A 14852-nucleotide genomic window follows, 5' to 3' on the forward strand; every position below is an offset into this window, starting at 1 on the left:
TCACTATGTTGCCCAGGCTGGTCTTGAACTCCTGGACTCAAGCAATCCACCTGCCTCAACCTCCCAAAGTACTGGGATTACAGGCATGAGCCATGGCACCTGGTTAAGATGGAACATCTTAATTTCAGAGTTGCCTTCAGCACTTATGATTGAACACCGTAAATATTTTTAGCCTTTTGGGACTTTTAAACTCCTTTTTGCAACCTAAGCATTGCCACAAGCAAACTAACCCCCACCATGACAAAACCCAGAACTCGGACCCTGGTCCTTGGGCTGCCCTACAGGAAGCACCCCTAGTCCTCTTGCTGCTCTGCTAGATGAGACGGCAGGCTCAGGTTCCTCCATGAGGCCCGGCTTTCAGTGTTCTCCTGTTACACACTGCGAGGAAGCTTCCAGATCATGGAGCACATTGTTGAGGAAAAGCCACGATGGGGAGAAGGGGGAGGTGCAGAGTGTGGTTAATGGTGGGAGAGAAATCCGGTAAGTGTGTTATATGATCTACTCCTATTATCCCCTGGAATAGGAGCCTCTCTCCACTCAAATAGAGAATGCCAAGGACTGGCCTGGCACAGTGGCTCACGCCTATAATCCGGGCACCTTGGGAGGCTAAGGCAGGCGGATCGCTTGAGAACAGGTGTTCAAGACCAGCCTGGCCAACATGGTGAAACCCCTTCTCTACTAAAAATACAAAAATCAGCCAGGCATGGTGGTGGCGGGTGCCTGTAATCCCAGCTACTCAGGAGGCTGAGGCATGAGAATTACTTGAACCTGGGAGGTGGAGGCTGCAGTGAGCTGAGATTGAGCCATTGCACTCCAGCCTGGGCAATAAAGCAAGGCTCTGTCTTTAAAATTTAAAAAAAAAAAAAAAAGTTATTCCAATTTTTTTTTTTTAATTTTAAAAGATAAAAAAAAGAGAATGTCAAGGACTGAAATTCCATGGAGGGCAATGCTTTTTCCTTTTAGGTGGTGAACTGGATTCTGCTTGGACTTTTTCTCTGCTGATTTAGAACCAGTGGAAAAACTCAACAGCTCTAATTTTAATTGGCAGAATGTGAGATGGAATGGGACCTCAAATGAAACTCCAGGCCAAGAGCTCACGAGGCCTGCAGCATGTGCGGCGTCTCTTGGTCTTCTTGAGTTCTGTAACTTAAAGCTTGTGTGGCCTTTAAAGAGTATGGAAGTAGCCATCTCCTCTCTGAAGGTGCACAGGATCTGGCCAGCCCACCTGCGTGGCCTTCCCCTTCCCCTCTCCAGACCCTCCACGTCAGATGGGGCCACGGAGGCCTGGAGAAGTGGAGCCACTGACCTGAGGCTACATGGCTGGCAGGCAGCAGGGCCAGGCAGCAAAGCAGGCAGTGAGGGCCTAACTGCCCGCGGGCTGGCTCGGGGCTCCCTCAATCACATTGGCATCCCAGTGCCAATCCCAAATTGTTTTCTTTCTATCTCTCCAGATGTGTGGATAGCATCGAGGTGGAGGGAATTCCCTTCCACACAGAGGGTGATGTGCCCGTCCCTCGAGCCCCAAAACGGCACTCCTGCCCCCAAGAAGGCTGTCTCCCGACACTTTTTACTGCTCTTTTACTCTCCCCCCACTTTCTTTTTCCCCCTGTTTGTAAACTACATTTTTCCTTTCCCTTGGTTTCTGGCTGTAAGCTGTTTTCCCAGGGCTTGGCTCCACCTCTTGCACAGAGATAAACACGGCCATTGGCCTGGTGCACAAGCCCAACTGGCCTGCATCTGGCCTCTTCCATCCTGAGTCTCTGAGGGTCCCTGGGGTTCAGGGACAATGGCTGAGGGTGGAGAATCTGGGAGTTGCCCCCAGGGTTTGCCTCCATCACTCTTGGGCCAGCCAAGGGAGTGAGGCTGGGAGCTTCAGGATGGCTTTTGGGAAGCCCCTGGGAGCCCCGAGGCTTGGGCAGCTGCTGACAGGGAGTTCATAGCAGGAACGCTCCCAGGCTCCCATCCTGTGTTCGCTTGGCAGGCAGGCCAGAAATGGGAGGGAAGCCGTCTGTTTTTCCCTTTCCACTGGATGTTCCCTTTATCTTGCCCCAGGGAGGAATGGTGAGGCTGGGGTGCTGGGGAGGGCAGGATGGGGGCTGGTTTGGGATCAGGCCTGCAGAAGCAGCAGACCCTCCAAGCCCGTCTACCTCTCTGGCCTGGCATCTGAGGGGCAGGTCAGGCCATAGTTTTTCCTTTACCCTCTCTGCCCCCACGCTTTCCTCCCCAAAGTGGCAGACTTCCCCCAGGAGAAGCACTGGGTTTTCACGCTGCTGCGAGTCTCAGTCACTATTAGGGAAACACGCAGTCAGAGCCAGGCTTGCCCAACTGTCGCAGGCCTGGGTCTACCTCATGGCCTTTGTTCTGGAAAAACACTTGGGCATTCTGACCTGCAGTGCACTTAGCCAAGGCCGGGAACATGGCAAGTGCTGAGTCATGGCCAGCTAGCACTTTACTGCGATTCAGGGAGCACTTTCTGACAGTGAGGTTCTGACTGCTTGCCTGGGCTGGGGGAGGGGAGCCTTTGGACAGGCAGTAGACCTGCCCCTTTACTTTGTGCGGCCAGATCTGAGTCTGACCCCATCTTTTTAGACCCAAAACCCTGATATTTGTAGTGCACCTAGGATACTGGTTCTCCAGTCTTCTTTGGGGTCAGGGGGCTTTCTCCATAGTGCCTCATGCCACCTGTTCAGCCCTCTTCCTGCATTTTATGGTCTGTCTCTACCAACTAGGCTAAGCAGGTTATATTTATTATTCCTCAAGGGGAATCCAGCTCTTCTTGTTCAAAAGTTCTGATTAATTTTCTATGTTCTCATTCAAAGAATTTTTAAATTCATTCATTCATTCAACAAATAATTAAGCATCTACTAGAATGCCAGGCACTGGGAGTCCAGATGGGAGCCAAAGCAGACATGGTCCGTGGCCTACAGGAGCTTCTGTCCAGCTGTCAGTCACATAATCACCCTAACAACTGTGAGCATGACGAAGGCTAGGACTGAGAGATGTGCCTTGCTGGGATAGGTCAGGAGAGGCTACCCAGAAGAGGGACAGTCAGTCTGAAATCTGAAAGGTGGGTAGAAGTTAGGGAGGTGGGAAGGGCAGGGAATAGCTTTTAGACAGAGGGATTTGCCTTCCTAAAGCCCCACAGTAGGACAGAGCATGGTGAGCATAAAACTGAAAGATCAGGGGAGCAGTGTGAGAGCCCAGCCCTAAAACTCTCACTTAGCTTTCAAGTAAACTATTTCTCCATACTATTGATACCAGTAGTACTCTGAGGGGCTACGGGAGAGGTCAGTGGTCAGATCACCCAGGCCTTGAAGGCCACATTAACCCAGGGACAAGGGGAAGCTCTTTAAGGGCTTGGCAGGGGGTGGGATATACATGATCAGATTTGCATTTCCAAAAGATCACTCTGGCCTGGCTCATGCCTGTAATCCAGCTATTTGGGAGGCTAAAGCAGGAGGAGTTCAAGACCAACCCGGGCAATATAGTGAGAACCTGTCTCCTTTAAAAAAAAAAAAAAAAAGGGTTTGTGCGGTGGCTCATGCCTATAATCCCAGCACTTTGGGAGGCCGAGGCGGGTGGATCACAAGGTCAGGAGATTGAGACCATCCTGGCCAACATGGTGAAACCCCATCTCTACTAAAAATACAAAAATTATCTGGGCATGGTGGCACACGCCTGTAGTCCCAGCTACTCAGGAGGTTGAGGCAGGAGAATCACTTGAACCAGGGTGGAGATTGCAGTGAGCCGAGATCGCACCACTGCACTCTAGCCTGGCCACAGGGAGAGACTCCGTCTCAAAAAAAAAAAAAATTGTTTTAAAAAGATTGCTGTGGCTGCAGAGTGGCCATTGTGTTGGAAGGGGTAGAGCAGATGTGAGTGGACTGGGCAGGGGCAGCAGTCCAGGGGAGAGCCACAGGAACCTGGACTGGGTTGGAGATGGATTTGAGATGTACTTTGGAAGTTCAGCTGCCAGAACTTGCTGATATCTGTGGCGGAGTGAAGGAGAGGGGTTTCAAGGACATTGCCTAGGTTTTTGGCTTGGCAGTAGCAAGGGGAGTAGTGTCAGTTACTGCAGGAGGGAACGCCAAGAGAAGACAAAGTTTAGGGGAACAGGATCACAGTGTGATTTCAGATGCACTGGAGAAAATTTTGACACAAGGTACTATCTGGGCCACAGGTGGTTCTGCTCAAATACATTTATAGCTCTTTGTCTGTACTTAATCACTCTGTCATACTTAGCTGTGAGGGGGCCAAGAAATGTAAAGTGTTTGGCTGGTCTTCTCCAACTAAAATTAAAATTCCTTTGCTAAGGAAGAAGGAGAGAACATTGCTGGCAGTCTGCCACAACATCCCAATCTGGTGGCATGTTTGCCACAGCCACCAGCTCATCAAGGACAGCTGCGGTGAACCGTTGAGTTCTGAGTAATCTCCTGTCCGGGCCACCTTTCTTCACTCAACCACATAATCCTCACATTCCCAAGTATATTATTTCTTTTTTCGAGATGGAGTCTTGCTCTGTTCCTCAGGCTGGAGTGCAGTGGCATGATCTTAACTCACTGCATCCTCCGCCTCCCAAGTTCAAGCAATTCTCCCTGCCTCAGCCTCCTGAGTAGCTGGGATTACAGGCATGTACCACCACGCCTGGCTAATTTTTGTATATTCAGTAAAGACGGAGTTTCACCATGTTGGCCAGGCTGGTCTTGAACTCCTGACCTCAGGTGATTTGCCCACCTTGGCCTCCAAAGTGCTGGAATTACAGGCGTGAGCCCCTGCGCCCATCCCCAAGTATGTTTTCTTTTTTTTTTTTTTGAGACGGAGTCTTGCTCTGTTGCCCAGGCTGGAGTGCAGTGGCCGGATCTCAGCTCACTGCAAGCTCCGCCTCCCGGGTTCATGCTATTCTCCTGCCTCAGCCTCCGGAGTAGCTGGGACTACAGGCGCCCGCCACCTCGCCCGGCTAGTTTTTTTTTTTTTTGTATTTTTTAGTAGAGACAGGGTTTCACCGTGTTAGCCAGGATGGTCTCGATCTCCTGACCTCATGATCCGCCTGTCTCGGCTTCCCAAAGTGCTGGGATTACAGGCTTGAGCCACTGCGCCCCGCCTGTTTTCTTAGCTCACTCTTTTCAGCATGTAATTTACAGAAGGGTAATCTGAATTGTAAACACAATTTCTAAGTTAAAACTCCTGGTCAGCTCATGATGAAATAGCAATTTATAAAAGAGATAGTATAGTAATAAATGAGATAACTACACTCTGAAGTGTAGAATCATCAACTCTTACCAGAAAACACCCTATGAGACTCTTGTGTTATTTCATTCACGCCATGCGCTTCCTCACTTCCATCCCATTGCATCCCACATGCTCTTCTCTCTGCCTGGATTATCCCCATTCCACCATTATTTTTCACCTGGTAAACTCCTATTCATACTTAAAAACCCTGCTCAATGACCCCTTCTCTGTGAAACCTTTGTGGCAAAACTTAACCACTTCTGCTTGTGCACACTTCTCTTCCATCTGTGTGCATGTAGTATGTGTCTAACTGGAAGGGTGTTTATCTGTTATCCGTTTGTCTGCCCTGCTAAAGTGTGAGCTCCTACAGTTACAGGGTTGTGTGTTAGTCCCGGTGTCTACACAGTACCCAGCCTGTAGTTCTACTCAGTGTTGCTGAACCAACCTCTGGTCCAAAAGCATGTTTCTACTTGCTTTTCCAAGGCACCAATCCAAATCTCTTATTTACTTTAAAAAACAAATAACTTCTTGGCACTTTAAGAACCACATTCAAATAACAGAAAAAGTTCATTTGAACTTTAAGTATCAATCTTAAAATGAATTGTATGTTTTAAAACTTGACTTAGTGCTATCACTTAAGAAAATTTTTAAAAAGCAAACTTTTATTTTTACCCCAGTATAACAGAAATATTAAGTTCCATTAAATTATTAAACTGATCTACCTTTTTTTTTTTTTTTTTTTGAGACAGAGTCTTGCTCTGTTGCCCAGGCTGGAGTGCAGTGGGGCAATCTCAGCTCACTGCAACCTCCGCTACCCAGGTTCAAGCGATTCTCCTGCCTCAGCCTCCCCAGTAGCTGGGACTACAAGCGCATACCACCACACCCAGCTAATTTGTGTGTTTTTAGTAGAGACAGGGTTTCACCATGTTGGCCAGGCTGGTCACGAACTCCGGACCTCAAGTGATCCACCCACCTTGGCCTCCCAAAATGCTGGGATGACAGGCGTGAGCCACCACCCCCAGCCTGTTTTTTGTTTTTTGGTTCTTTTTGTTGTTTGTTTGTTTGTTTTGAGACAGGTTCTTGCTCTGTCTCCCAGGCTGGAGTGCAGTGATCATAGCTCACTGCACCTCAACCACCTGGGCTCAAGCAATCCTCCCACTTCAGCCTCCCGAGCAGCTGGTACCACAGGCACGCACCACCATGCCAGGCTAATTTTCTTTTATTATTTGTAGAGACAGGGTTTTGCCATGTTGCCCAGGCTGTTCTCAAACTCCTGGGCTCAAGTGATCTGCCTGCGTTGGCCTCCCAAAGTGCTGGGATTACAGGTGATTTACATTTTAACTCTGCCAAAAAACAAAGCACCTACTTTATTTGCTCTCCTGTATTTAAAATTGTCCTTTATATGTCAGACCCAGAAAGATAAACACAAGTAAACTAACAAGTTACTCTACTTGTATCATTTGTTGCTTTCTAACAGTTTCATTTAGTACATCTTTGAAGGGTAAAGACCATTGACTGCTCATCTAACTTCTTCACCTTGAACTTATTGGGATTTTCTTCCAAGTTTCACAAATGCGCGCCCAATATTTGACTTCAGTGTAGAATTGGAATTAAAATATATGCAATCCCATTTCTTACAGTAGGAGCCAATTGTTCATCACGTTCCCCTCTGAGCTCAGTATCTTGTAGCTAAATGACCTCTATCTTCCAGTCTTACTTTTTTTAAAAAAAAATCATGCTAGTTTGCAACAAAAATTGTATTTTCTTTACTAGGCAAGCGAACCATTTTGTTGGGAAGAGTACCTTGGCTTCGAGAAAAAAAAATGATTTCATTCTGAAAGGCTTCCCCTCCAACCCTCTGCCGTGCAAACTCAGCCCAGTAACTTGTCAGTATTCTGGAAAAATGCATTACAAAACAAAAACTCTAATCAGATAAAATATATCTCTGGAACTTTTGAGACAGATCAATGAAGCTTTGATTTCAGGTGCTAGCAAAATAAAGCAGGCACTCTCATTTTGTGTTGCTTTACTTCTCAGTGTTTCATGGCGTCTCCTAAACTTTGATGTTTTGAAGAAGTTCTAATATTTGCTACATCAGCAGGAGCTGACCACAGGGAAGAGATAAATATAGCTCTCCTTGGAAAGGTGAAGGTCTAGCCACAAGAATTCTGCCCCTTGATGCTGAGAATGCACCTTCTCTGAACAGATGGAAAAGAGGGGTGGAGATTACCCCAGGAACATATCTTGCAAAACGCTGATACCCGAAGATATACATAGCCTTGTGCTTTTGGTCATCCTCCCAAATCACGTCCAAGGCACACAGAGAGGAGAGCAGATGCTCCCAGACCACAGTGCCTGTCACCATGCACTCCCTTACATTCAGCCTGTTTATGTGCACACAGCTGCAGCGGGACCTTGGGGTGTGAGCTAAATAACAGGAACGGGGCTCCTCTGGGGTCTGTTATAAGGCAGAGATTCTCCACAGTAATTAGGGATTTAGGGGAAGAGGAAGGAACACACACGTTGATAATAAGTAGTTCAACATTATTATCCCCATTTTACAGATGCAGCTACTGAGCTCAGAGAGGTTTCATGACTTGCCCAGAGCCCCTCAACTAGTACTAATAAATAGTGGAGCCGAGATTTGAACTACCCAAAGAGGAAAGCAAGCGAGAAACCCCTGTATTACTTTTTTTTTTTTTTTTAAGATGAAGGTCTTGTTATGTTGCCCAGGCTGATATTGAATTCCTGACCACATGTGATTCACCACCTTGGCTCGGCAAAGTGCTGGGATTACAGTCATGAGCTACCACACTGGGCCAAAGCCCTCTCATTGTAACCTCCAAGATATTTTCATTTCTAAAGTCAAAGGTCGTCAGAGTTGCTGTTTTGGGGGGAGCCATGGGATGGGGAGTCTCCGGGAAACGCAGGCTGGCTCCTTAAATGGCATCACCCAAGTTGGCCACCAAGCCTCCCCAGACTCAGTCACTCCTTGGCCCCCTCTTTCCCTGGCTGTGGAGCAGGGGTTTGGACTGGAGGCTGCTGAGTTCCTCTCCAGCTTCCATGCCCAGTGGCAGTGACTTACCAACTGGCCTACCCGGTGGATGTAGGGGTGATGCAGCCCTGCTCGTCCTCTGAGTGCTCGTCCGCTGAGTGAGAGAGGGAGGCCATGAGAGGGAGGGGAAGGCTCTGTCATCTAGCTAGTGCCACCCCCTCCCCAGCCCACCCCAGGTCCTCTGCCGCCTCGGGTTCCCACGTGAACAGTCCTTGTCACTGTGGGGGATGTTCGCTTTCACCAGCCCAACCCCAAGAAGCCCACCCTGCGGAGGACGGAGGGAGCCTCCATGGCTCCACAGCCCTGTCTGCTTTGTCGGAGATCTGGCCAGGCAGAATGGTGCCCTCTTGACTGAGCCTCAAACCTTTGCTTTCCCCTTACTCCAAATAAAGCCGCAGCCCTGGCGAGGGAGCCCGGAGGCCTGAGGGCAGCCTGCTGGGTGCCTGGCACTCCCTAGACCCTCCCTGCCTGGGCGGTGGGCATCTGCACTTCTCCCTGCCTCGAGCTGCAAGGTGTGTGGGCAGGGTCAGGCAGATAGAGAGTGGGTGCCTGGACTCTGATTGGTCAGACTCTAAGACCCCCTGCAGCCCTTCCCAGGACTGGCTGACCCACCAGTACAGGGAGAGTGTTGTTTCTTATTATTACATATTTTTGAGAAAAGCTATGCAGGCCTGGGAGACGTCCGTGGTTCCCAAGCAGTGGTGGCTGGTCTCTGCTCTCGGAGTCCCTTCTGGCCTGAAGACTCGAGGCTGCAAACAGGTGCTGAGAGGGAACAAGAAGGGGAGGTGGGGTGCAACACGCCCAGTGACAGACCGGGAGTGAGTTCTGTGGTCACAGATTCTAATCCTCACAACTGCACTGTGATTTAGGGTAAGGCCCTTGCCTACTCTGATTCTTGCCTTAAATAAGTGAAAAGGAAAGTCAAGTTTGATGAATTGTGGCTCTTTAGTGGGTGGATTTGCATGTACCATGGATTACATGTACCAGGGTCTAGGAAGTGCCAAGTGCCCAGCAGGCTGCTATCAGGCCTCCGAGCTCCTTCGCCAGGGCTGCGGCTTTATTTGAAGAGGAAAGCAAAGGTTTGAGGCTCAGTCAAGAGGGCGCCACTCGGCCTGGCCAGCTCTCCGACAAAGCAGATGGGGGGTATGGAGTCATGGTGACCCCCTCCGTCCTTCCCAGGGTGGGCTCCTTGGGGTTGCACTGGTGAAAGTGAACACTGCCTGCAGCAAGGAGAAGGACTGTTCACGTGGGAATGCAAGGCGGCAGTGGGGTTGAAAACCCATCCACACACAGTCAACACCTGCTGTCACACCAGGCTAATCAAGAACACCTTTCTTTCGTTCATTAAATACCTGCTATTAAATAAAGGGCTGTTACTAGGTGGCAAAGTAACACACTGCAGTAGAGCCTATTTGTAATCTGAGATCAGTGGCTGTAAGGCACCATCCTTGAGCCAGTACTAATATTCTTGTTATCTTAATTAGAATGCAAGAGATCATGTTTTTAAATTTCTCTTTGAATCTGTCACTTTGCTCTCCTTTTCCTGGGTGATACCGCTGGTAGTGCTGGTGGGGGCCATCATAATGCCCCTTGTCCCAGATTCCCTTCTTTTAGATGGGACTCGAGCATTTATCATTTCAGCACTGTATCTCTCAGGTCAATGTGGTTCAGTTTGCTGTGCAAAGTCCAGGGGAGATAACCACGCCGTGCACACATGAGATTGGCTGAGTTGGCAGGATTGTGCAGTCGTCAAAAGGCCGTGGGGAGTTGGGGCCAGTGCCTGCAGCCTGCCCTGCCTCTCTCACAGGCGCCTAGAGCATCGCCAGGTGCAGAGCTCCATAGCTGTCTTTCCCAAGGAGTGATCAAGGGTGAGAACGTGGAGCCTGGTGGACAGGTGAAGGCATTGGGATCTTTCTGCCCAGAAAGGGGAAAGTTGCACATTTATATCCTAGAGGGAAGCGACAGCGGTGCTCCTCCCTGTGCTGAAGTACAGGTAAGGAGAGTTCACTAGGGAGGGTGATCCCTCTTTATTGTTCATTCTGCTCACAGCCTCCTTGACAACATCATGCAAAATGTGTCTTACTGGCTTCTAGTGCATATGCAGTTGGCACAAATATTAGTGGAGCGCCTTGCTGTGCTGGGCCAATGACCAGTGCTGGGCACTGGGGGTCAAGGCAGTACCCAGGACGGGCACAACTCTGCCTTCCCAAGCTATGGTTTATTGTGGTGGGATCTGCCTGCCCGGTGAAGTGTCTTCAGCTGCTCCTGTTGCTGGGGGAAGCTCTGCTCTCTGCCTTTGGCTGCCTCCCACACGTTCCCATGTGTCTCCCAGTCCGTAACACCTAGTCCTGCTTTCAATACCACAGGAGCTTGTAGCTGACATTTCTCCATCTTCTTAAAGGGCAGGATTTCCTGGCAGAGACATAACATCTTTCTGGAAGTAAAAGAAGCTGATGCATGTTTTTTCTTTTCTGAATTCCTTAAAGTAAGAGGAACTCATTTCCAACTGTTCCCTGCCTTGTTTTTATTGTGGAAGTGTGCTCCCAGCTGCCCATCTGATCAGCTGACATAGGGTCTTTGGGGCCCAGGCACTGTTGCTGCTTGGGATTGAAAGATGAAAGCCATAGGACCAGGCATGGCAGCTCGTGCCTGTAATCCCAGCACTTTGGGAAGCCGAGGTGGGCAGATCACTTGAGGTCAGGAGTTTGAGACCAGCCTGGCCAACATGGTGAAACTCTGTCTCTACTAAAAATATAAGAATTAGCAGGAGGTGGTGTATGCACCTGTAATCACAGCTACTCAGGAGTCTGAAGCACGAGAATCTCTTGAACCCAGGGGCAGAAGTTGCAGTGAGCCGAGATCGCATCACTGCACTCTTTGAGACTCTGTCTCAAAAATAAAATAAAATAAAAATAAAATAATAATTAAAAAAAAGCAATGGCCTGGCGTGGCTGGAGATGGAACATGCATCAAAGTGTCCCACATGTCTCTGGCAGGGATAGTGAAGGCCTGCTCCCTGGCACATGGTAGACTGAGTAAACATCGATCAGTGAGACCTTGAGGCACTTCAGAGTTTCACAATCCAGAGAGGGAGATGTATTGGAAGTTCAAGGGTGGACACCTGGGCATGGTTCCCAGGAAGAAGGCTGCAGTGGGTTCTAAGAAGTGTGCTGGTGACTATGAGAGATGGGATTGTGGGTTTCCTCTCTTGAAAGGTGTCTCAATAATCACATGTGGGGTGATAAGGGCTCTGGTCCAGGGGAGGGGGCAAGGCACACAGGGGGCTGAATCTGATGGCATCAGGACTTGGTGATGGGCTGTGGGGGAAGAATCGGATGACTCTAGGGCCTGAGGGTGGGAAGCTGGGAGTTCACTGGGATCACTAATAGAAACAGGGAGGTGGGGGGGTGCCAAGCTGATTTTCCTGATTAGATTTCCTACAGAACTGCAGGAATAAGATGAGAGCCATCGCCCTGGGTGGATTTGTTTGGAGCTCTATCTCTGGACCGCTGTGGACAAGTATTTCTTAGAACGACCCCCAGTGGCCCAATTCTAGGTTTAGAGGGGCAGCTCTTGACTGGAGCAAACTCCAGGGCCTCTGCAACCCCCCAGCAGAGTCCCAGACATCTGACATGTAGCAGCCAATGGAGCATACAAGTGGTGGGCTTCCCAGCAAGGACCACCTCCTGCCTTGGGTTTCCAAGACAGAGTCAGGGGTGCTGCCGGGGGGTGGTCTGCAGGGACCTTGCCAAAACTCAATGCTTTCTCCTCCGCCTGGGTCCTAACTGCACTGCGTCCAGAGAACCTCCTCTGACTCAGGCATAAGGACGGTCTGCATATTCATGCAGGTTACTCTGAACAAGAACAGTCTGTGGGTTACTTGCCTGGGAACGAGGAAGATGAGGAGCTAGATAACAATGCTGGGCTGGTATCTGCCTGATAGTGCTTTGCCGAGACTAAGGTTTCTTCCCTTTCTGAGCAAAAAAGACACAGGAGTCAGACAAATGGGGATTAAAACACAACTGAGTTGATGTGAAATGTAATAGGCAACTCTACGGACACAGAAAGTAGATTAGAGGCTGCTTAGGACCTAACGTTGTGGGGGCAGTAGAGGAGCGACAGCTGAAGGGTATGGAGTTTCTCTGTGCTGATGAAAATGTTCTACAGTTGACTGTGGGTATGGTTGCACATGTCTGCATATACTCAAAACCATTGGAGTGTTCACTTTAAATGGGCAAATTGTATGGTATATGAATTATGTTTCAGTAAAACTCTTACACACACAGCTAAGATGTGTGGCCATGGCTGGGCTTCCTAGCAGTGTCCCCCAACCCTAAATTGAACTTACTCTCCCAGCACTTGGGCCTCCCCATTACCCCCTGTCTGCCCTGAGGATGAGCCCCTCTATAAGAGGGACAGAGCAGGGGCTGTGGGCCACCACTCAGGAAAGGTGCTCCTCTCCCCTGGGGGAGGGAGCCCAGAGGGCATGGACAGAAGCCTTCTCAGACATGCAAAAAACATGAGGCCACCAGGCACGGTGGCTCATGCCTGTAATCCCAGCACTTTGGGAGGCCAAGGCGGGAGAATTACAAGGTCAAGAGATCGAGACCATCCTGGCCAACGTGGTGAAACCCCATCTCTACTAAAAATACAAAAATTAGCTGGGCGTGGTGGCATGTGCCTCTAGTCCCAGCTACTCGGGAGGCTGAGGCAGGAGAATTGCTTGAACCCGGGACGCAGAGGTTGCAGTGAGCCGAGATTGTGCCACTCACTGCACTCCATCCTGGGCGACAGAGCGAGACTCCATCTCAAAAAAAAAAAAAAAATTAGGCCTCAGAAATGCAGCTCCCAAAACCCCCTACCCAGGACTGTGCAGAAGCCAATCTAGGTTCCTGTTTTTCCAGGATGATGAACAATTTTCAAAGCTTAATAGGATTGTGGGTGATTTTGTCTCATTGTCTGTTGTTTTTCCATTTTTCTATATCTCTCATATATATTACATATACTATATATAGTAGGTATATAGTGTGTATATATTATAATATATAATATGTTACATATAATAATCTATAATATAATATATAATATAACATATATAATAATATAACATATATAATAAAACATATATAATATGTTATATCACATATATTATATCACATATATATTATATGTACTATATGTTATAATATGTAATATATTATTATACACATAATATATATATGGTCAAATGTAAATAAAATCAGGGACGGGGTTGGAGTGCAACAGGAAAAGAGCCTGCTGAGAATCGGAGTCTCTGGGCTGTCAGGGCTGGGCTGGGCGGGCTCCGTTACTGATGACATCCCCCCATTTTGCAGGAGCCATGTGGCTAGAAATCCTCCTGACTTCAGTGCTGGGCTTTGCCATCTACTGGTTCATCTCCCGGGACAAAGAGGAAACTTTGCCACTTGAAGATGGGTGGTGGGGCCCAGGCACGAGGCCCGCAGGCAGGGAGGACGAGAGCATCCACCCTTTCAAGGTGGAAACGTCAGATGAGGAGATCCACGTAAGGCACCTTGGGCCAGGCCGGACTGGGCAGTGGAGAGGGTGGTGTCTCGGAGACAGGGGTTGGGTCTTAGGCCAGATGCGGGAGGGGATGGGGGCTTGGGAATGGTCCGTCCTACTTGGGAGTAGTCTGCTTTTCCCCTGCTGGGCAGGTGCAGGTTGCTTTGGAGAGGGATATCCAGCCCTCCCATTTTGTCTCTTCTCTTTTCCCTATCCGAGGCCCAGCAGTGCTCAGGCAGGAGATGGGGTGCCAGCAGACTCAGTTACCTGCATCAAAGGTCACAGAAAGCAGCCGTCATCACCTCCTCTATGCCCTGCCTGAAGCCTTGGGAGTGAGGTTTTGGGAGAAAGTGAGCAGGTTTCCACCATCAGAGACCCAGGAAGCACTGAGAAGGCAGGGATGCTGCTGGTTAGGCACCGGCTGTGTGTCAGCCATTCCTGGGTCACATTCAATCCCTGTGGTGATCCCGCGGGGTGAGGACTGTTGTTCCCATCCTGCAGATGCAGAAGCTGAAGCTCAGAGGCATAAAGCAACTTGTTCAAGGCGGCCTAGCTAACAAGCGGAAGGATTTGAAGTCAGGTCTAACCCTGAAGCCACTGCCCCTCCTCTGCACAGTGATAGAGTCAGGAAGGAGGTGACTGGGCAGGTGGGGTGACCTGAGAATGCAACCTCAGGGAGGAGCAAGGCTCAAGTGGGGGACAGGACGGTAGGCAGGCCTGGCATGGACCTGCCAATCCTTTCTTCCAAAAAGGTGGGTTTTGAGCACCTACTGTGTGCAGGCCCAGTGAGTGCTTGGGAGAAGAGAGAGCCCCTTCCGTCCAACAGCATACAGTCCAGTGAATGAGAAAAGGAACGTGCACAAAGAAAAGTAGACTAAAAAATAAATAAGGATCGGCTGGGTGTGGTGGCTCACGCCCGTAATCCCAACACTTTAGAAGGCCGGAGTGGGTGGATCACCTGAGGTCAGGAGTTCAAGACCAGCCTGGCCAACATGGTGAAACCCCGTCTCTACTAAAAATACAAAAA

The 14852-nt window shown here is 49.3% G+C and overlaps 1 protein-coding gene across 2 annotated transcripts in view; it reads left to right on the top strand.

Moving 5' to 3' along the window:
* Window positions 1-14852, top strand: part of EPHX1 (epoxide hydrolase 1, microsomal (xenobiotic)) — a 37911-nt gene that overhangs the window by 5369 nt on the left and 17690 nt on the right. Inside the window, exons 1-2 of one of the 2 annotated variants that reach the window (XM_011948944.1) lie at window positions 10035-10277; window positions 13639-13826. In XM_011948944.1, the coding sequence (XP_011804334.1) occupies window positions 13644-13826 (183 nt within the window). In that variant the 5' untranslated portion in view covers window positions 10035-10277; window positions 13639-13643. Of the gene's footprint in view, window positions 1-10034; window positions 10278-13638; window positions 13827-14852 lie in introns of those variants that run through there. The other variant, XM_011948943.1, reaches the window with a different exon arrangement.

This window comes from Colobus angolensis, unplaced genomic scaffold (assembly GCF_000951035.1).
Source record: "Colobus angolensis palliatus isolate OR3802 unplaced genomic scaffold, Cang.pa_1.0 Scaffold288, whole genome shotgun sequence".
NCBI lineage: Eukaryota > Metazoa > Chordata > Mammalia > Primates > Cercopithecidae > Colobus > Colobus angolensis.